We start from the raw sequence: 18,804 nt of genomic DNA, 5'->3' as shown, positions 1-18,804 counted from the left end.
TATAATGATATCAGTAGTGATTTTTCTTTGTCCTATATCTCATTTACTTTTTTATTAACCTCATTATCTTAATGCTTCCACAAAATAATACTAAATAACTTTCCAGTTCTAAAAAGATTATATGAAATCTATATTTTTATGACACTTCTACATCATATGAGTGGATATATCTAGTTAAGATTAATGATAAACATTTTCTTATGTGAGTTGCCCTTCTATGCTTATAAAAATATTCGTCCTTTTCCATAAAATAATCACTCCTCATTTTTTCTGATTTGATCATTTGAATTTGCTGTGGCACGATTGAAGCGTTAATGTTGTTTGGTTTGACAGCACGGTTTGATTGTGGTTTAACAGAAAGGCTGGAATTTAATGGTGTAACAGCACAGGCACATCCATTGTTATTTTTGAAGCTACTGCACAAAAGCACTTAACCAGCTAATGGTACAAAATTTAACTAATTTCTATTTCCCTTAAAAATCTTAAAGAATGAAGAAAGTTGTAGGTTAAGAATAAACCAGTTTGGGTTCATCGTCAATAATAAAAAATAGATGACTACTTACCCTTAGGGCGGCCATATGATACCACAGAAATTGACACTTACAAGATGTAGCAACATCGTGTGGTACAAACCTAAGAACATTGTAGGCATAGTAAATTCCGAATTAGATTTCATCTAATTAAAATGTGCACTATAAATTTGAACTTGTCTCACATTTTGTAGTCACCCCAGAACCGATAAGAAGCAAAAGAAAGGAAAGACATAGATAACATGTCAAAGGGAGACAAGCTTGAGGTTTTGGACTTTTGGGCCAGCCCATATTGTGGGAGAGTGAAAATTGCTTTGGAGGAGAAAGGGGTGAAGTATGTGGCTAGTGAGGAGGATGTGTTTGGGTGCAAGAGTGATCTTCTGCTCAAGTCAAATCCAATTCATCAAAAAGTTCCCGTGCTCTTGCACAATGATAAACCTATCGTTGAGTCTGCTATCATTGTTACCTACATTGATGAAGTCTGGCCTTCCAACTCACTGCTTCCAACTAGTGCTTATGATCGTGCCCAAGCTCGATTCTGGGTTGATTACATTGATAAAAAGGTTAGTTGACTCTTTCTTAATGTCTAGAAGGTCGTGTGCCAAAATTCTTTTCTTGTATTTTAACATTGAGTGCTATTCTTTCAGATCTAACAAGTTCTGTGACCCCATGCATGTCTATACATTTTAAGTTTATGCTCAATATCTTTAATTTAAGATGTCTAAACATTTTAATACCAAAGTCATACTATGTAAGTGTAGATTAGTTTTTAATTATTAACTTTAAAATATTGTACAAATTATGTCTATAGATAACAAAAAATGATGTACTTTGTGAAAATCCAATATACTACTATACACCAAGAAAAAAAATAAAATAGAAAAGTGATAGATGTAACAAGTATATAACATGATAGAAGGAAAATTGGAGAAAAATGCGAGATGCCATTAGATTGTTTGAAATATTTGAGTGTACAAATATCACTACTTATTAAAAAGAAATCCGAATACCATGGTGAGTGTCACAAAATTGTACTCATAAGTTGTTTTGGTTTACAAGAGATTGAAACAGCACAAAAGCTAGCATGGAAACACCCTTACTTATATAAACCAAAAAAAAAACATCTAATATCAAAATCTCTACATTAGAGAGATTGTTAGATAGTTTCAAATTACTATGCGTTTATGATTCCATTTAATTTTTGTGTGATATATAGTCAAAAAATTTAATTTACAATAAATAATTAATAACATTTGATTACTTGGTTAGGTAGAGATAATTTCTTTTTAACCCATTATCAATAATTATTCTTTGTAAAATAATTTCTTTCAAATATTTAACAAATACTAAAAGTTGAGACAACGTGATCCAAAATCATATAATAATTTCCCCTAAGAAGCTAAAATTAATGATATATGTGTTTACATATATGATTATGGATTTTCTTTTTATTTATATATACTTGGAAGGTATTCGAGACCGGAAGGAGTGTATGGGGGAGCAATGGAGAAGAGCGAGAAGTGGGCACTAGGGACTTCATTGAAGTTATAAAGCATCTTGAGGAAGCTCTTGGGGAGAAGAACTATTTTGGTGGTGAAGCCTTTGGGTATGTGGACATCATAGCCATTTCTCATTCACCTTGGTTTTTGGCTTATGAGAAGCTTGGAGGCTTCAAAATTCAAGACCATACACCAAAACTCTCAGCTTGGATTAAAAGGTGTTTGAAGAGGGAGTCTGTTGCCAAAGTTCTTCCAGACCCAGAAAAGGTCTATCAATTTGTCCTTCATTTTAGGAAGATGTCAGGACTTGATTAATGAATGAAAGAGAAATGTTAAAAACACTAATTAACACACTTTTTTTAATATATTCTTTTTTATCGATCGAAATTTATTAAAAATCACAAAAATTAGTGGGTTTTATACCTTATCTAATGACTATCTTCATATTTTGTGAATTTTAATAAATTTTAATCAATAAAAAAGAATGTATTAAGATTAGTATGTTAAAAAATTGTGTTCAAATGAAATTAAGCATTCCCAATCAATATGCATGCCTCATGCAGGTGGATAATGCATGGTGCTTGTTGCTCTTTTTCTTTTTCCCTACTTTGTATTAAAATTTTCTGTTTTAATTGTCACATAATAATGGCTTGTATTAAATAAGGGAAATAATGAAGAAGTAATAATAACTTCTCGGTTTGGTTTGTATTACTTTCTATTTGTTTATAAATTATATTATTAACCCAAAATATTTATTAATTTTATTAATAATAAATTTTTATAAGAAAGATTTATTGATTATTTTTAATAAAAAATAAAAATTAACCACATTTTTTTCATTTACAATACTAACACTCGGACCATTAGGGTTAGCCTAGTGGTTAGGTAGGGAAGGATTGAGATAGTTAGAAACATGAGAATTTAGGTTCAATCCTCATTGGGATCATCTTTGTAATTTTTCCAATCTTTAAAAAAACAAATACTAACACTCGAGATCTTGTTTAAAAGGAAAATTTTGTATATTAAGCGATGTAGTATATCAAATTAAAAGCTTGCAACGACAAGTTGATTCCTTGCGTGTTCACTTCCCCTGAAAGCATACATCGTCCGACAATTTTTTGTTCTTATTTTCGGTGTCGGCATGGTGGTGATTTGCTTCTCTCCGGTTGCACAATTCTCTCCATTTGTTCTCTCCAGTTGCGTGCGCGATTCTATTCAGGTATTGCGTGTTCTCTTATCGGTGTTTGATTAAATTAATGTTGATTGTGTTCTAATTTGTTTGTCTTGTTTTGGTAAATTTTGTGATGAAAATTGGTTATATTTTCGTTTTTTTATGCACCAAAGGTGTTCGGGTAAATGGTTCTATAAGATTTGTGTAGTTAACTTTTGGTTATACCGTTGCCACTACCATATATAAGGCACAAGATAGGTACCACCACATGCACCAAGATAGATATCATAAGCCCCAAGATAGAAACTACCCTAAACACAAACATACACACATAGATATCATAATAATAAATATATGTGCAATTTTAATTTCTATTCAAGATTTCAATCTATATATATTAAATGAATTTATTTATTAAGTATAATTTTGAGGAAAAAAAATGTGAAATTCAACTATTATCTTTACAATTTTGATAATTTTTTAATCTTATTTTCATATGAAACATCTTGAAAACTAAAATTATTAACAATTTTGATGCTTATGTGCAGATCTTAATTTTGTTTAATTATAATTTGAGGATTAAAATTGCATAGTTATTTTGAAAAACAAAAAGGCATTTTAAACTTTTGATATAAATTTAGATACGATAAATAGAAATAAAAATTTAGATATTTTTGTTCATATATGTGACGTGAGAGCCATGTGTGCACTTATTAGTTGGCTATCTATTATTCATATTATATATCGATTCAATTTTTTAATGTTAAAATAGTAGATTAATTGATCGATGATCTACAAGTTGAAGTTTTCGTTTTATTAATTTTAAAGAATAATTTAATTGACATTTAATTTTATAAGAATTTAAATGGGTGATTCACGAGAAAATTTAATATAACCTATCATAATTTTTAATATATTACAATGATTTTATAAAAATATTTTCGTTATTAATTTCTTTTGGTAAGTTTGACTACAAACGCAAGTTTTTGGATCTTTCAATTAATATTTGATTCATATATTCAGTTACACCATTGTGCTTAAGTGTACCTGATACAACCCTTTCCATTTTGATACTGTCCTTGTAGCAAAAATTCTTAAAGATGACACCTTTATATTACCATCATTGTTGGTTTTAAGTTTTTGATCTTTAAACATGTCACATTTTCTACCATGTTTTTTCCAAATCTTGAAAGCCTCAAATACTTCAAACTTATGTTTTAAAAAGTATACATATACCTTCCTAGAGTGATCAACAATAAAAGTCACAAAGTATTACTTCCCACCAATGGATGGAACAATTGTTGGACCCCAAACATCGGAGTTAACAAGCTCAAGTCTCTCCTTCTTTGGGGTTTTTCCATTTGTCTAAAAGCTAACTTGTTTTTACTTTCCAAGTATATAGTCTTCACACATGCCAATTTCTACTAACTGAAGACTTAGTAGTTTATCATTTGAGGGCATGATCTTCATCTCCTCACTCATATGGCCTAACCTTTGGTGTCATAGATTGGGATTTTCATTTGTTGCAACTAAAATCAAACAACATGCTCCCACTTTCTTGTAAAGAGTACCATTTTTTACAACGAGCAATTATCGTTGCACCCTATGAAGTCTTTCAATGATCGCCATGTGCAATTGTTGTGTAGTCATCATTAGCCATCTAACCCACTAAGATTAAGTTCTTTGTCAGGTTAGGAATATGTCTAACATTTTTTAACTCCCATATAGACCCATTCAACTTAATCTTCACTACACCTTTTATCCACAATCTCACAAGGTTTCTCAATACCAAGGTAAACTTTATTGAGGTTTTAGGGGACATAATTCTCAATGAATTTTTTTTGTTAAGTGGCATGAAAGGATGTTCTAGAGTCTTACACCCAAGACTCTTCCTTGTTCTCTAAAAAACATATCAACGCATCATCTCCTCCTAAAGTAGAAATAACATTTGCCTCTACTTTCACCTCTTAATTCTTTGGTGCACTTTTGCATTGATTTTTGTAATGTCCACTCTTACCAAAATTCCAACACTCAAATTTCTTTGAGTTGTGGAAACTACGATGATTCTTGGACCTAAACCTCTTGTCATTGGATTTACCACATCCATTTCTTCTAGTTAAACTTCTTCATCTTGATTTTGTATGCAAAACTGAAGAGGTTGAAGATTCACTTGACTCTCTCTATTGAATCTCTTCACTGAGAACTAGATCATGAACATCATTGAATTTTAACTTATTTCTTCCCGAAGAGCTATTCATAGTTGTGACAATAGCATTCCAACTTTCTGGTAAAGAAGACAAAATTATCAACGCTCATATTTCTTCATTAAATTCAATTCCAACTGAACTCAATTGGGTTGTAGCTATATTGAGGTCATTAAGATGTTGCCCTGCCAAATACACCTGCTTTCATCCGCAAATTAAATAACCGTTTCATCAAATGAACTTTATTTGAGGTTGATGACTTTTCATACATATGAGAAAAAGCCACTATAATACTTGTTATGATCTTTTCTTTTGCAATGTTGAATGCAACGTTGTGGGATAACGTTAATCGGATAACTCCAAAGGCTTGTCTTTCGAGAATAGTCCAATATTCATCCCCCATGCCCTCTGGTTTGTTTCTTGAGAGAGGTTGAACAACTTTTTCTAATACAAATAATCTTTGATCTACATCTTCCAAAAGTCAATGTTTGCACCATCAAACTTCTTAATTTTCACTTTTCCTTCATCTGTAGCCACTTCTCCCACTCAAATTTGATTCCTTGTGAATCAATTAAATTCTTTTGAGAATTGATAGAAATTAATACCAAAGCTCTAGATACCCATTGTTGAGAAATTACACAAAATTTCTCATAATCAAATTTGCAAGAAACAAAATAAATGTAGAATAATAATACACAAAACATGATAACTGAGTTCAACTAATTGTTCATACGTCTTTGGGTTGTTGCAAATATATTATTGAATAGGGAGAAAATATAAATAGTGTTTTTTTTTTTTTTTGGTGCACTGGAAAATTAAAAGAAACTACAAACGAAGGAAGGAACGTCCTCTAGCATCATCACGTAGAGCTTCACATAACGAATGAGGAGGAGAGCCAAAGACAACAAAAGGCCTATCAAGAGACCCCCCCATCTTTGCCAAGATATCTGCACAAGCATTCCCCTGACGCAGAATATGAGAAAGTGCTACCCTCCAATCATGCCTTAGCAATTCACGTATCTGCTGAATAACCACCCCAAAGTTGTGAAATTTGGGAACATGTGCCATAGACACCAGCCTAAAGGCTTCCAAAGAATCTGTTTCACATTGCACCTCTCTAAAACCAGCATCCCACGCAAGCAACAATCCATGTTTCAATCCCAATAACTCGGCCAGCAGCACTGATGTGGTTTGATGCCGCCCAGAAAACCCCGTCTTCCAAGTCCCTTCGTGGTCCCGAATAACTCCTCCAAAGCCCACGCAGAGATCCCCACTCTTATAACTACCATCTACGTTGACTTTCACCATTGGGGGAGTTGGCTTACACCATGTGACTTCCTGCACCTCATGAGAATGCACTTGCTCGCCTGCGAAAGCATTGTTCCAATCACACAGTGTGGAGTTAATCTTATAACGGACCTGCTCCATATTCCACTCTTCTCCTCCTAACACGTCCATATTACGCCACCGCCATGTCCACCACATAACAGCCAAGAACTTGCTACATTGAGCGCTATTCACCCCCCTTTGAATCCAAGTTCTCACTTCATGATTGAAGAAGTTTATATTTGAGAAGCCAAACTGTAGCCAAAGCGCTTTACTGTACTTGCAGTCCCGCATGCAATGTAAAACCGATTCAGTATCCTCGCCACATCTAACACAAAGGGGGGATAGAGCCAAGCCACGGTTGAACCTGAACAAATTAGTAGGCACTGCCACATGAAGCATCAACCAAATTATGACTTTCACCTTCTCAGGGCACTTAATCTTCCAAATCCACAGCCACTCACCTTCAGCAGGCAAAGGACGGTTTTTGTTACACAACCACTTATAACCACTCGCTGCGGAGTATTCCCCATCCGTTCTAGCTGTCCAACTCCAAACATCTGGAACATTGCCAAAGCCCATTATATCAACCTGGTTTAGCATGTCCTTGATGTTATCTGGTACCAAGGTGTACAGGCTATTCCAATCCCACGACCCATCTTTCCACACGTCATTGATCTTCCTTTCAGTATCAGAAATATGCACATAAGGCACATGGTTACAAAGACGATCCATAGCGGACCATGAGTCAAACCAAAAGGACGAGTTACCATCTCCAAACCGAATCTTAAACCCATCCCTAATTTCATGTGTAGCCCGAACAATCCCTCTCATAATATTAGACATAGAGCCCGTGCTGGTTAAAGACAAAATACATCTCCCCCTTAGATACTTGTGCTCCAATATTTCCCGCCAAAGAGAAGGTTTACCAACAAGTAGCCCCCAAACAAGCTTCCCAAGTAGAGAGATATTGGCCATCCTGGTATCACGAATTCCAAGCCCCCCATACCTCCTTGGCGCTATTACTTTCTTCCAACTCACAAGGTTCAAGCTTCTAGTAGCACCCTCCTTCCCCCAAATGAAATTCCTGGACACCTTGTCAATGTCATTACAAATGGTTTGCGGTAACCACAAAGTTTGCATAGTATAAGTAGGCAAAGATGTCAGTACCGATTGAGCCAAACAGATTCTACCCGCCCTATTTAGCATATTCCTTTTCCACGATGCAAGTCTAGAATGAAGCTTTTCAACCATCGGCAGAAAATGACTTCGACCCATCCTTCCAGGTACAAGAGGGAACCCCAAATACTTCCCCAGGTCATTACAAAACTGCATATTAGTGGTAGCACTGAAGTCACGAATCACTGAAGCAGGGGTCTTGGCGGAGGCATAGGCTTTCGATTTCTCATAATTCACCTTCATGCCTGACGCGACACAGAACTCCTCTAGAACCTCAACAATCAGATGGCGTTGACTACTCTTAGCTTTACAGAAAAGCAAGACATCATCCGCAAAAAGAAGGTGAGATATGCGCGGTCCTCCCCGAGCGACACTGACTGGGCACCACCTCCCTTCTTCAACTCTAAGAGAAATAAGAGCTGACAATTTCTCCATGCAAAGGACAAATAAGTAAGGTGACATAGGGTCTCCCTGACGAAGGCCTCTAGATGGACTAAACCCCTCTAGCCTCTCCCCATTCCACAAAACCGACAGCTTGGAGGAGCAAACACACTGCATAACAAGGGAGATAAATATAGTAGGAAAACCAAAGTCATTCAAAGTGTTTCGAAGGAATTCCCATCCAACCCTATCATACGCCTTCTCCATGTCAATTTTAAGAGCCACTGTCCCAACTCTATCTCTAGACTTCTTCATATAACTCAAGATTTCCTGCGCTACAACTGCATTATCTACTGTGCCTCTCCCAGGGACAAAGCTGCTTTGAAGCGGTCCAATAAGCTTATGCATTAGCGGTCGCAAGCGATTGACAATGACCTTGGTAACTATTTTAAAAATCACATTGCACAAACCAATCGGCCGAAATTGTTTAAGATCAGTTGGGTCATTCACCTTTGGAATAAGCACCAGTAACGTCTCGCACAAACGGGAGTCAAGCGAGCCGGTTGTGAAAGCCTCAGCCACTAGTTTCCAAACATCCTGACCCACCACCCCCCAGTATTTCTTGAAAAATATTGCTTGAAATCCATCTGGACCCGGCGCTTTAAAGGATTTCATCGACATTACCGCATTCTTAACCTCCTCGACAGTAACATCTCTCATTAAAGCGTCCCTTTCCTCGTTGTTTAGACAAGGAAGTGGAACATGAGCAAGAGCTTCCGGGGTAGATCCAATTGGAGAAGTAAACAAGTTCCTGTAGAATCTATTGGCTTCTGCTTTCAAAGTAGCTTCATCCGTACACCATGAACCATCTTCTAAGAATAGACCTTGAATCTTATTACGTCTCCTCCGGATTATTGTTTGAGTATGGAAGAATTTCGTATTCTTATCACCATATTTCACCCACTTCTCTCTAGACTTCTGGTACCACAACATCTCCTCTTGAGCAAGGATCTTAGCATGTTCTCTTTGTAAACTTTTCTCTAAAATCAGCATATCACTAGAGCGACAAGATTCTAGCGCCCTCTGGACACCTGTCAATCTCGCTTCCACCCTCCTTTTATTTCTGAATATATTACCAAATTTCTCCTCATTAAACCGCAATGCCTCATCTTTCACTTGAGCAAGAGAGTCCAGAACAAGTCCCTGACCAACACCCCAAGCATCATTAACCACCGAATCAAATTCCTCATGGAGAGTCCACGCTGCTTGGAAACGAAACGGTCTCGTGTCACGAGATGGCACGAAGCCACTGCATCTCACAAGAAGAGGGGAATGATCCGAGTGAATACGGCAAAGATTCTCAACATACGCCTCCGGGAAAGCATGTCGCCATTCATAGTCAACCAAAACTCTGTCAAGTCTCTTCATAATTAACCGAGAGAACCTTTCCCTACGTAACCAAGTGAATCTCGAACCAGTGGCACCAACATCCATCAAACTACAGTAGTCAAGTACCCTTTGAAACTTATCTGCTCCATTTCTACTAAAACGACCCCCACTGACTTCTGACGGGAGAAGGATCTCATTAAAATCTCCAATCAACAGCCACGGTCGATCCATAGTTTGACGCAGAGTAATCAGATGAGACCAAAGATTTTCACGAATGGAAGGAATAGGACTTCCATACACTGCACTGCATAACCATGTAGAGTCCTGCCTAGTGATACTAACAGTAACACATTGATGGAAATGGTCTATCAGGTCCACAACAACACCCGCATGCACACTACACAAGACCCAAATACCACCTGAGTGCCCTTGAGCTTCCACCACCGCCCCTGGATAGTATCCCATGGAATTCCAAAAGCGACTCGCACTAGCAAACTGGATATGAGTCTCAACTACAATAAACATCGAAGGTTTGAACTGGCTCACCAAGTTCCTTACGTGGCGCTTACCCTCAGTATTGGCTGCCCCGCGAACATTCCACGAAATGATTTTAAAATCTCTGAATACCATCATAAACAACAGCATAAAGGTGAAGAAAGAAAACACTGTCTTCTACTGACCAGGATCCCAGTGCATTCCTACATCAGCTACTTTCGTACTCACGGTGCCTTCCCCCTTTGATAAATTCACTTGGGAAGATGCTTGTGGCCCACTATTTCCTTTCTTCAATTTTGACTCAAGAGCTTTCCCACCCTTGGAAGTCTGCTTCGGTCCTTGCGACATGGTGCCACGAAGAAGATCCGGAGATATCACTATCCCAGTTCCTAAGTCGAAGCCTGGCATCACATCCTTCTTGTTAGCCTTGTCATTTATGTTTTCATTTAACATAACAGTGTCACCTTTTATAGCGAGTTGACTCACTGAGTTCGCCATCACCGTGGATAACTCAGGACTGAGTCGCACGTCACTCTCCTTGGTCACATGCATGGGTGGTCTCTTTTCTTTAATAGTTACGTGCCTCTCCTTCTCTTTATTTTTTGTCACATGTAAATTCTCCCTGCGGGCCCGCTTCTTTCCTTTGACCATCCTTGTTCCATCTTGTGCACTACTAAAGGGGGAGTTAATGTTAGTAACAGCCAAAAATGGTTTAGTTCCCATATTGTCATGCTGCTGCAATATCTTATGTTGACTGGAATCTTTAATGTTAAATGATTGTGGAGATACCCCCTTATTTTTCTCCGCAATCCCGTCCTTAGTTCTCTCAGCAGCCACACCCTTAATTTTCTCCTTTCCCCCTTTATTCCTTCTTCGAACTACCAACCACTCTCCATGAAGAGCGTCCTCCGGATCTCCCGTTGTGATATCCGTCCCTTCCTTACTAATCTCAGAATCATTCCCTTGATTTCCGTCCTGATTAAGCCCCGTCACCGTAACTTCCTGAACTGGAGCGCCTCCCTCTACCACCGGAGACTGGACATTGGAAGGATTAGGCGGCAGTGTAGCACAGTCTCTACTCAGATGTCCATAACAGCCACATTTAGCACAAATCAAGTGTAATCCCTCATATTCCACCTTGTACCAATGGTCACGGAACCACACCTTTCCAACCACTGGCACAGTCAAATCAATTTCAACACAAACTCTAGCGAATTTCCCTCTGGCCACATTGACTGTAGGCATATCCACCCTACTCGGAACACCAACTGCTGATGCTAAACCGAGAAGAAAGCTTTTGTCAAAGAACATTAGATTTAAGCCAGGGAAGCGGATCCAAACAAGTGTTTTGTTAACTTGTGTGGATGGAGAGACAAAGTCTGGCTCCCATCGTTGCACCGAGAGATAATGATCAAAAATCATCCAAGGTCCCCCGGTCATAACCTTCTCTCGTGCTGACTCCTCTTCAAACTTGACCACAAAGAAGCCATTTCCCACGTCCATTAGATCAAAACCACTATGGAGTTTCCATACTTGTTTCAGCCTCTCCCTCATTGTCATAAACCCAATAGTCTTTCCAAGCAACTTTACTATGAGAGCGTCCTGCCAAGGGAGGCACAACTTCTCAAAGACCGCATCGTCGAGATATACCTTGGGTTTAAGTCTGTTGCCTTCTTCATACACTATCTTCATAAGATTTTGTCCCACAAGATCAACCTCCTCCATCATTGGTGGGGGGGATCTCCCTCCCATCATTTTGTCCCTGAAGGACACACCAGCTTGAATCATGTTACGGTTGACTCCCCCACCTCCATCAGGTGGTTCACCCATCTCCTGGTCAGAACGAGCAGTGGTCGCAGAGAACACAAAGTTTTCCTCCATTTTTACCCTAATTATTATATAGAGCTCCAGTGTTTCTAAACACTCAACTCATAACCGAAATACATCAAAAAAAATGAAATATTATTTTCTAAACTTATTTCTCTCTTTCTTTTTCTTTCTCGTAGTTGGAATGCATTTTGTAATTATAACATGGTGTTGTTTATACATGTATGCGGAGTTTATTTTCCTCTCATTTTGTTTTTCTATTTTCATACATTATTTTATTTGTATTGGTTTCCCTATTTTCCCTCATCAAATGAATACATTCTTCCATGAATTCTTCCTTTGCATGACCAAGTCCAACATTTTTTTTTTAAATTTTGAGATACAAGGAGGAAGAGCTAATGAAAAAGGAGCTAATATTGGGAACACTTACTCACAATAAGAGGGAGGTGCGCTCTTAGCAACTTCATGCTCGTTCAAAGTAAGTCATTTGGGAGCTCCAAGCAAGCTAACTCGGAAGATACCCTAAAGCACCATGAAGGACTCACTCATATTTCTTTTAGACTACATATATATTTACAACTAAACTTTCATATAGATGTGTATATATCTATACAATAATCCATATAACAGAAAATGTAGCTTCAGGTATCGGTTAAGCACATCTACTATCAACTAGCTACTCCAAGGTAGCTCAAAATATCAACATTATTAACATCAACATGGCCTCCTAAAATAACTCGAACAATAAATTATCTTTACTCTACTCTCATGCCAAATATAATTATTAAAATTCAATCACGTAAAAATATGTAAAAATAAACTAAAATTTAAATAATCAACATAATCAATATATGAATAAAACAATTATATAACTAATGCAAGCAACTGAGTCTATTACAATACAATACCATATTTTCAACTAATCCATCAAACCTTCAACACTACAATATCAACATAACAACACAATTTATCACCAATTCACATTTCATATAAACAACACAATATTAACAATTGAGATTTCAACTCAACAATAAAATATATACAAATCAACTACACACGTCATTACTTATTTCAAGTTATTATAAATTAGTTTTAAAAATCCAATTAAAAAGGTGTTCACAAAGATCCAATTAAAAAGCACCTAAAGTAGTCAGAAAAGCAATCTAAATAAAGATATATATATATATATATATATATATATATATATATATATATATATATATATATATATATATAAGTTAAGAACTCAAATATAAAAAAGTACGGAATTATTTTTTAAAATTGAAGATTATAACCAAATACTCTAGAAATATCAGGAAAAAAAGAATTTAAAATTTTAATTATATTGTTTAACATCCCGACATGATATAGTAAAAAACGTTAACATGAAAAAATATATAGTTAATACAAAACTTAAATGATTGAAAAATGGTTTTTATCCTTATTATGTAGTGGCGGTGGCAAGTGGCAAGGTACCTTCAATTCAAGACCTTCGTAACACAAAAACAAACCCACACACCGCAAAAACATCCACAAGGCAAGTTAACACTCGTGGACAAAATTTCCGGATGCAAGCAAAATGACACACAACACTCGCAATCATTGCCACCGGTTTCTGAATCCTTGGTGTTCTTCTCTGTAAGCAATTCCAATTCCCGCACCCTTGTTCCCATTTCACTCCTTTCGACCTGAATCTCGCTCCTCTTGTTACCACGTTCCCATCACACACAAAAAAAAAAAAAAAAAACCTCCTTCAAATTCTTCAATCCCAAGCCACCCACCAACTTTCACTCTGACCCTTTTCCCAGGTCGGAGAAAAGTTTCAATTTTTCCTCAGATCTCGGGTACCCTCTTTCGTTTCCCTTCACGGGTCGCGTCGAGAACCGAAACCCCACATGTGAGTTTCGGAGGGATCTGGGAAGAAGAAGTGGGCAATGTTGGGTGCGGTGCAGTTGGGGCTTTTGGCGGCGTGTGTGGTTCTGTTTGTGCCTATGGGCATGGCGGGGTGGCACCTGAGTCGCAACAAGGTTCTCTTCTTCAGTGGCGCGCTTTTCATCACTCTCGCTGTTGGTGTTCACCTCACACCCTATTTCCCCTCGGTTTCTGATTTCGTCACGTCGGTTTCTTCTTCTTCTGTTGACGTTGTCGTGGACGATCGCGATTCGTGTGTTTCGTTGCTTCACGAAATTGTCTGGGAGGTGAGGCCCGGAAGGGTGTTTGACTTTAGTGATAGTAATAATAATAACAACTCTGTGAATTACGACAAGTTTTGGTCTTGGAAGGAGTCGGGTTCTGTTGAATCGTGTGAGTTTCAGAAGCTGAAACGACACGACGTTTCGGTTTTGCTTAATGGGTCTTGGGTTGTGGTAGCGGGGGATTCGCAAGCTCGAATCTTTGTGCTGTCGTTGCTGGGTTTGGTTCTGGACTCGGAGGGGATGGAATCTGTTAGAGGGTCTTTGTTTAAACGGCACAGTGATTACCACACTGTGGTGGATGAGATTGGGATGAAGTTGGATTTCATTTGGGCACCTTATGTTAACAATTTGACAAATTTGGTTGTGGGGTTCAAGAGGAATCGTGTTTATCCTGATCTTTTGGTGATGGGTTCTGGTTTGTGGCACATGCTGCATTTCACCAATGCTTCGGATTATGGTGTGGATTTGGGGGTTTTGAGGAGTTCTGTGATGTCACTGTTGCCTGTGTCTTCAGAATTTGGCAATGATGAGGCTGTGGCTGTGGCGGTGGCTTCGGTGGCGGTTAGGTCATCGCCGCACTTGTTTTGGCTTGGGATGCCGAGTTTGGTAAACTCCATGTTGAATACGGCGGCAAAGAGGGAGAGGATGACTGATATAGTGTGGGGAGAGTATGAGAGGGAGGTTCAGGGAAGTGGCATGTTGAGGCAGTTTGGGGGGCCATTTCAACTGCTGGATATTGGGTCATTGAGTTGGAATTGTGGGATCAGGTGTACAGATGATGGGATGCATTATGATGGGGTTGTTTATGAGGCTGGGGTTCATGTTATGTTGAATGCATTGCTTATTGAATCTCATCAGAAGCTATGAAGTTTGTAGCATTGGTATGTTTCGTTCCCTCTTAGATCTGCTCCGCTTAAGCTCCATGTGTGGGGGATATACACGGTAGGACACTCCAACGATTTTGATTAATAGTTGAGTTCTTCCATCATAGCTTGCAAATTTTTGCCTGGATTTTTCCGAGGCATTAGATTCAATTAGTTTTAGAGTGATTATTGTTATAGTAAACCACATTTGAAATTCTTTTTTGTTTCTCTTTCTTTTTCCTGTTCCATTGTATGCTAACAGCTCATGTATTATTCACAAAAATTGGAAACTCAAATTTCTGTACAAACAGTTCACACGTGCTTTTAACCACAATTTAACTGGGATTCATTTCTGATTTCCTTTGGGCCAACAAGATTGTAGCAATGGCATGTTGATGGATAATAATAATATTCCGTTTGTTACTTTCTCTTTCTGCTCATTTTTGCGTGTGAGATGTTATTGTGGAGCAGAATTGTTGAGACAAACCATTTGTTTGCTTTCTTTCATGGATCAATACAACAACCAATAGGTGGCCGTTTATTGTTTTTCTTTTTGAGGAATAAAATTTTGTTGACATAAGTAGATCACCTCAGGTCTTAACAGATACATGTCTCATTTGGCTCTAGGTTGATGGTAATCACTAATCAACCATTATTCTAATAGTACGATGTCATTAGTTCGAAGTGCTTTACACCTTTTGCTGCCTGAGTGTATACTTATTAATGGACGATATTACTTGTTAAAACTCTAATGATCGTTCATTTGTTTATTAACTTAACCTATCTTGCAACAGAAGTTTTAATTATGCATTTTAAAGCTAGTCAATATGAATAGGACTTCTAGATGACCTAGGCCTATCAATAGAGCACAAAACAGTCCACTCGTTTTTTGTTGAGGGAAAGGAAAACTTGAGCATCTGTTGAGTTTGACGACCCCAGTTCTTGCATTCTTCTGTAGTGAGGCTAATAGGGGTAAAAAAGTGACACACTAGCGGCTAACTGGTAGTGAAAACCAGAAGCATTGAGAACGTGGAAAAAACAAATACAAAAAAAAAATCAAAACTTGAACAAAATATTTCACCAAAAATTAGCATTATGAGTACTGCTACAGTAAATCAATCTATTGTGATGGATTATCTAATAATCATTAACGGGGGTTGAATGACTAGTAATATTGAAGACAACTTGCAAGTGAAATCAGTAGGATGATACGTCTTATGAGAGCCTTAAAACATTTACATTGCAAGTTTTCTTTGTTGCTGGTTGACCAACAAGGTATATATATTTTTTTATCCAAAATTTTCTAATATAATAAATGGAAAGGTACATCGTTACATTGACAACCCTGCAAACCACCAAATCATTTGCTATCTACACAGTCTTCTACAAAACCAAAAGAATCAAAAAGTAGAAAGAAAACCACCGGCAAGTAGACCTTTTATCAGTATTGGGCTGAAATTCTTTTTGGGAAGGAGAACGGTCCCTTGAAATAAGACCACTTCAATTCATTAAGCTTTCAAGTCTCAAATTGCTTGCCTTCAAAGGTTTGTCCAAAGGTCCAATCCTTGGGAGCAACATTGTAAGACGTAACCGTTTTGCCATCACTAGCAGTAACCTCGAACGAAAGAGGTTGATTTTGCAGCAACGCATTTACATGCCAATTTTGCCCCCAATTGCGACCCATTGGAAGCCAACCAGTTCTTGAACCTTTAACCTTCACCGCCACTATGTCTCCGTGGCCAGCAACATTGCTAATCAGCACTGAAATGAAGATTCCAGAACCAGTAACCGTAAATCGAATCCCTCCTTCCTTCCTACACTTTATCCTGCTCCAAACACATCACACAACATTCAAAATAGAATTTAATTCAAATATAATTAAAGTGCAAAACATATTTATATTGCTATCAATTGGAAGTGACAAAACAGATCAGACTACCTTAGCCTGCTTGAATCAGTCCAATAGCATGTAAGTTTTAAAATTCAAAATTGTTAAGTCAAATTAAATTCGAGCATATTTATCTCAATCCGATCATGATCCAAAATGATCTTATATATATATATATATATATATATATATATATATATTAAATAAATAAATAAATAAATAAAGAACTATGAAAGCTTCATTTTAAAAGTCCTAATTGAATTTTGACTTGTTTAATCTGACCCGTTCGGTAGGGCATGGTCACCCTTGTCATCTACTCAAATTCTTAGGCTTTCTAATTAGTTGAGAAATGCTAGTCGCACTCTCTTCTCTCTTATTCACCGCATGTCTATTTTGATCAATCTCTCTACCTTTCATATAACTAAATTTCATAAAATTTTTGATTATGTCCCGTCAAGATTAATCAAGATAGACATGATAATCGTAGAACATCTAATAAATTCTCTTTTGAAATTTGAACAAACAATCAGTTGAGTCCTCTAGGCCTCTCTCCAGCTCTCCTAAATAGTCCGTAAACAATTAAACGGTATAGTAAAAAACTGTTCGGAAAGGGAGACCTAACGAATAGTGAAGAGTTAAACTCTCTAATGAAAATTAGTTATTAACGGCTAATGGATATTTCATATCAATAATATAATTAAAAAATAATCATTAAATTAACGAAATTACATAAGTAATCCCTAAAGAATAGAATATCCATCAATCTAGTCAACGAGTTGATATATTTTACTAATACTGAAGTAGTAATTTGAAGAAATTTTCAATATTTGAAGGGCTATGCAGCATGATCTCTAATCCTTTAGGACTAGTTATATAGTTATTGTAGTTGAATGACTATTTAGGAAAGTGAGCCATGAACCAAATTGATGGCTTATTCCTTAAAATTTAGTGGCCCCACATTTTATTTAAGAATCCAAATCGTGATTTCAAAGTTTTCAGTAACAAAATTCAACATAACATGGCATAACAAATAAAGATGAGCAGTGAGCAGTAATTGATCTGTGCAGTATATAGTAACTTGTGAAAGACGAGTGAGTAATTGAGGGAACCTGCGATACTGCACAGGCATGTTTCCGGCTTTCCAAATGGCGATCTTCTCGAAGGCCTCGATGGGGAGAACGAAGTGCTTATTGGGAGGGTTGCAGTGTCCGCCGCCGTCGTTGGTGAAGCCGTAGTTGGGGGCGCAGAAGTTGGTGGCGGTGACGATGATGGAGGTGCCGGGGATGCACCACCGCATGTCCTCCACGCAGCGGAGCTCGAAGCAGGCGCCGCAGATCTGGCCCCGCTCGAACAGCGTCTCGCTGAGGCCGACCGTGGCCATCCCGTAGCCGCCCTTGACGAGGTCGCCGTAGCCGCAGGCGCCGCCCACCTTGTCGCGGGGATCGGCGGCGGCGTAGTAGGTGGCGTGCGCGGATCGCCACTCGGAGAAGGAGGGCGCAGCAGAAGATTCTAGAGAGGGAGGAGAGGAGAAGTGTGAAGTGACTGAGGAAGAGAGTGTGAATAGTGTGAACAATGTGAGTGGCAACATTTCCGTGTGAAGCTCAGAGAGCAATGAAGTGAAAGGAAGGGTTATGATTATGGCTTTCTTTATTTGCAACCCACACTCTACTTTCCCTTTCCTTCTTCTTCTTTTTACTTATTTATGTTTTTTGATACACAAAATTAATAGAAAGAAATATACTTTTAATTATCTTCATATTATAATTTAATTATAAAAACTTTTACAATATGTGTATTTAATGGAAAAGATGCTTTTAGTTTTTGTTTTCTACGAGGGTCGTTCTTCAGACAGGAATA

General features: G+C 37.7%; 3 protein-coding genes across 4 annotated transcripts; 2 read left to right on the top strand and 1 right to left on the bottom strand.

The window, feature by feature from the left end:
• Positions 1–706: 706 nt before the first annotated feature.
• Positions 707–12,657, top strand: LOC109814156 (glutathione S-transferase U25). Of its 2 annotated transcripts, none has more exons than XM_083064430.1 (3): positions 707–1,093; positions 2,000–3,248; positions 12,388–12,657. In XM_083064430.1, exons 1-2 carry the CDS (start codon positions 773–775, stop codon positions 2,342–2,344), a joined length of 666 nt encoding a protein of 221 aa, XP_082920556.1. In that variant the 5' UTR covers positions 707–772; the 3' UTR covers positions 2,345–3,248; positions 12,388–12,657. The 2 variants fall into 2 exon arrangements, with proteins under 2 accessions (XP_082920556.1, XP_020234107.1); XM_020378518.3 differs by having other exon boundaries at positions 12,381–12,657.
• Positions 12,658–13,473: 816 nt separating this feature from the next.
• Positions 13,474–15,487, top strand: LOC109814169 (Pmr5/Cas1p GDSL/SGNH-like acyl-esterase family protein). The gene has a single exon (XM_020378535.3). The coding sequence runs from the start codon at positions 13,936–13,938 to the stop codon at positions 15,061–15,063; it is 1,128 nt and encodes a 375-aa protein (XP_020234124.1). The 5' UTR covers positions 13,474–13,935; the 3' UTR covers positions 15,064–15,487.
• A 764-nt stretch (positions 15,488–16,251) lies between these two features.
• EXPA13 (expansin A13) lies at positions 16,252–18,630 on the bottom strand. The gene is made up of 2 exons (XM_020378533.3): positions 18,057–18,630; positions 16,252–16,885 (listed from the first exon to the last, which is right to left on the bottom strand). The coding sequence occupies exons 1-2, from the start codon at positions 18,533–18,535 to the stop codon at positions 16,576–16,578; spliced, it is 789 nt and encodes a 262-aa protein (XP_020234122.1). The 5' UTR covers positions 18,536–18,630; the 3' UTR covers positions 16,252–16,575.
• Between the last annotated feature and the right edge of the window lie 174 nt (positions 18,631–18,804).

The sequence above is a fragment of the Cajanus cajan genome, chromosome 9 (genome assembly GCF_000230855.2).
Source record: "Cajanus cajan strain Asha chromosome 9, NIPB_CcT2T_4, whole genome shotgun sequence".
Taxonomy (NCBI): domain Eukaryota; kingdom Viridiplantae; phylum Streptophyta; class Magnoliopsida; order Fabales; family Fabaceae; genus Cajanus; species Cajanus cajan.
The sequence above is the reverse complement of the archived record's forward strand: the minus strand, read 5'-3'. Positions and strand labels throughout refer to the sequence as shown.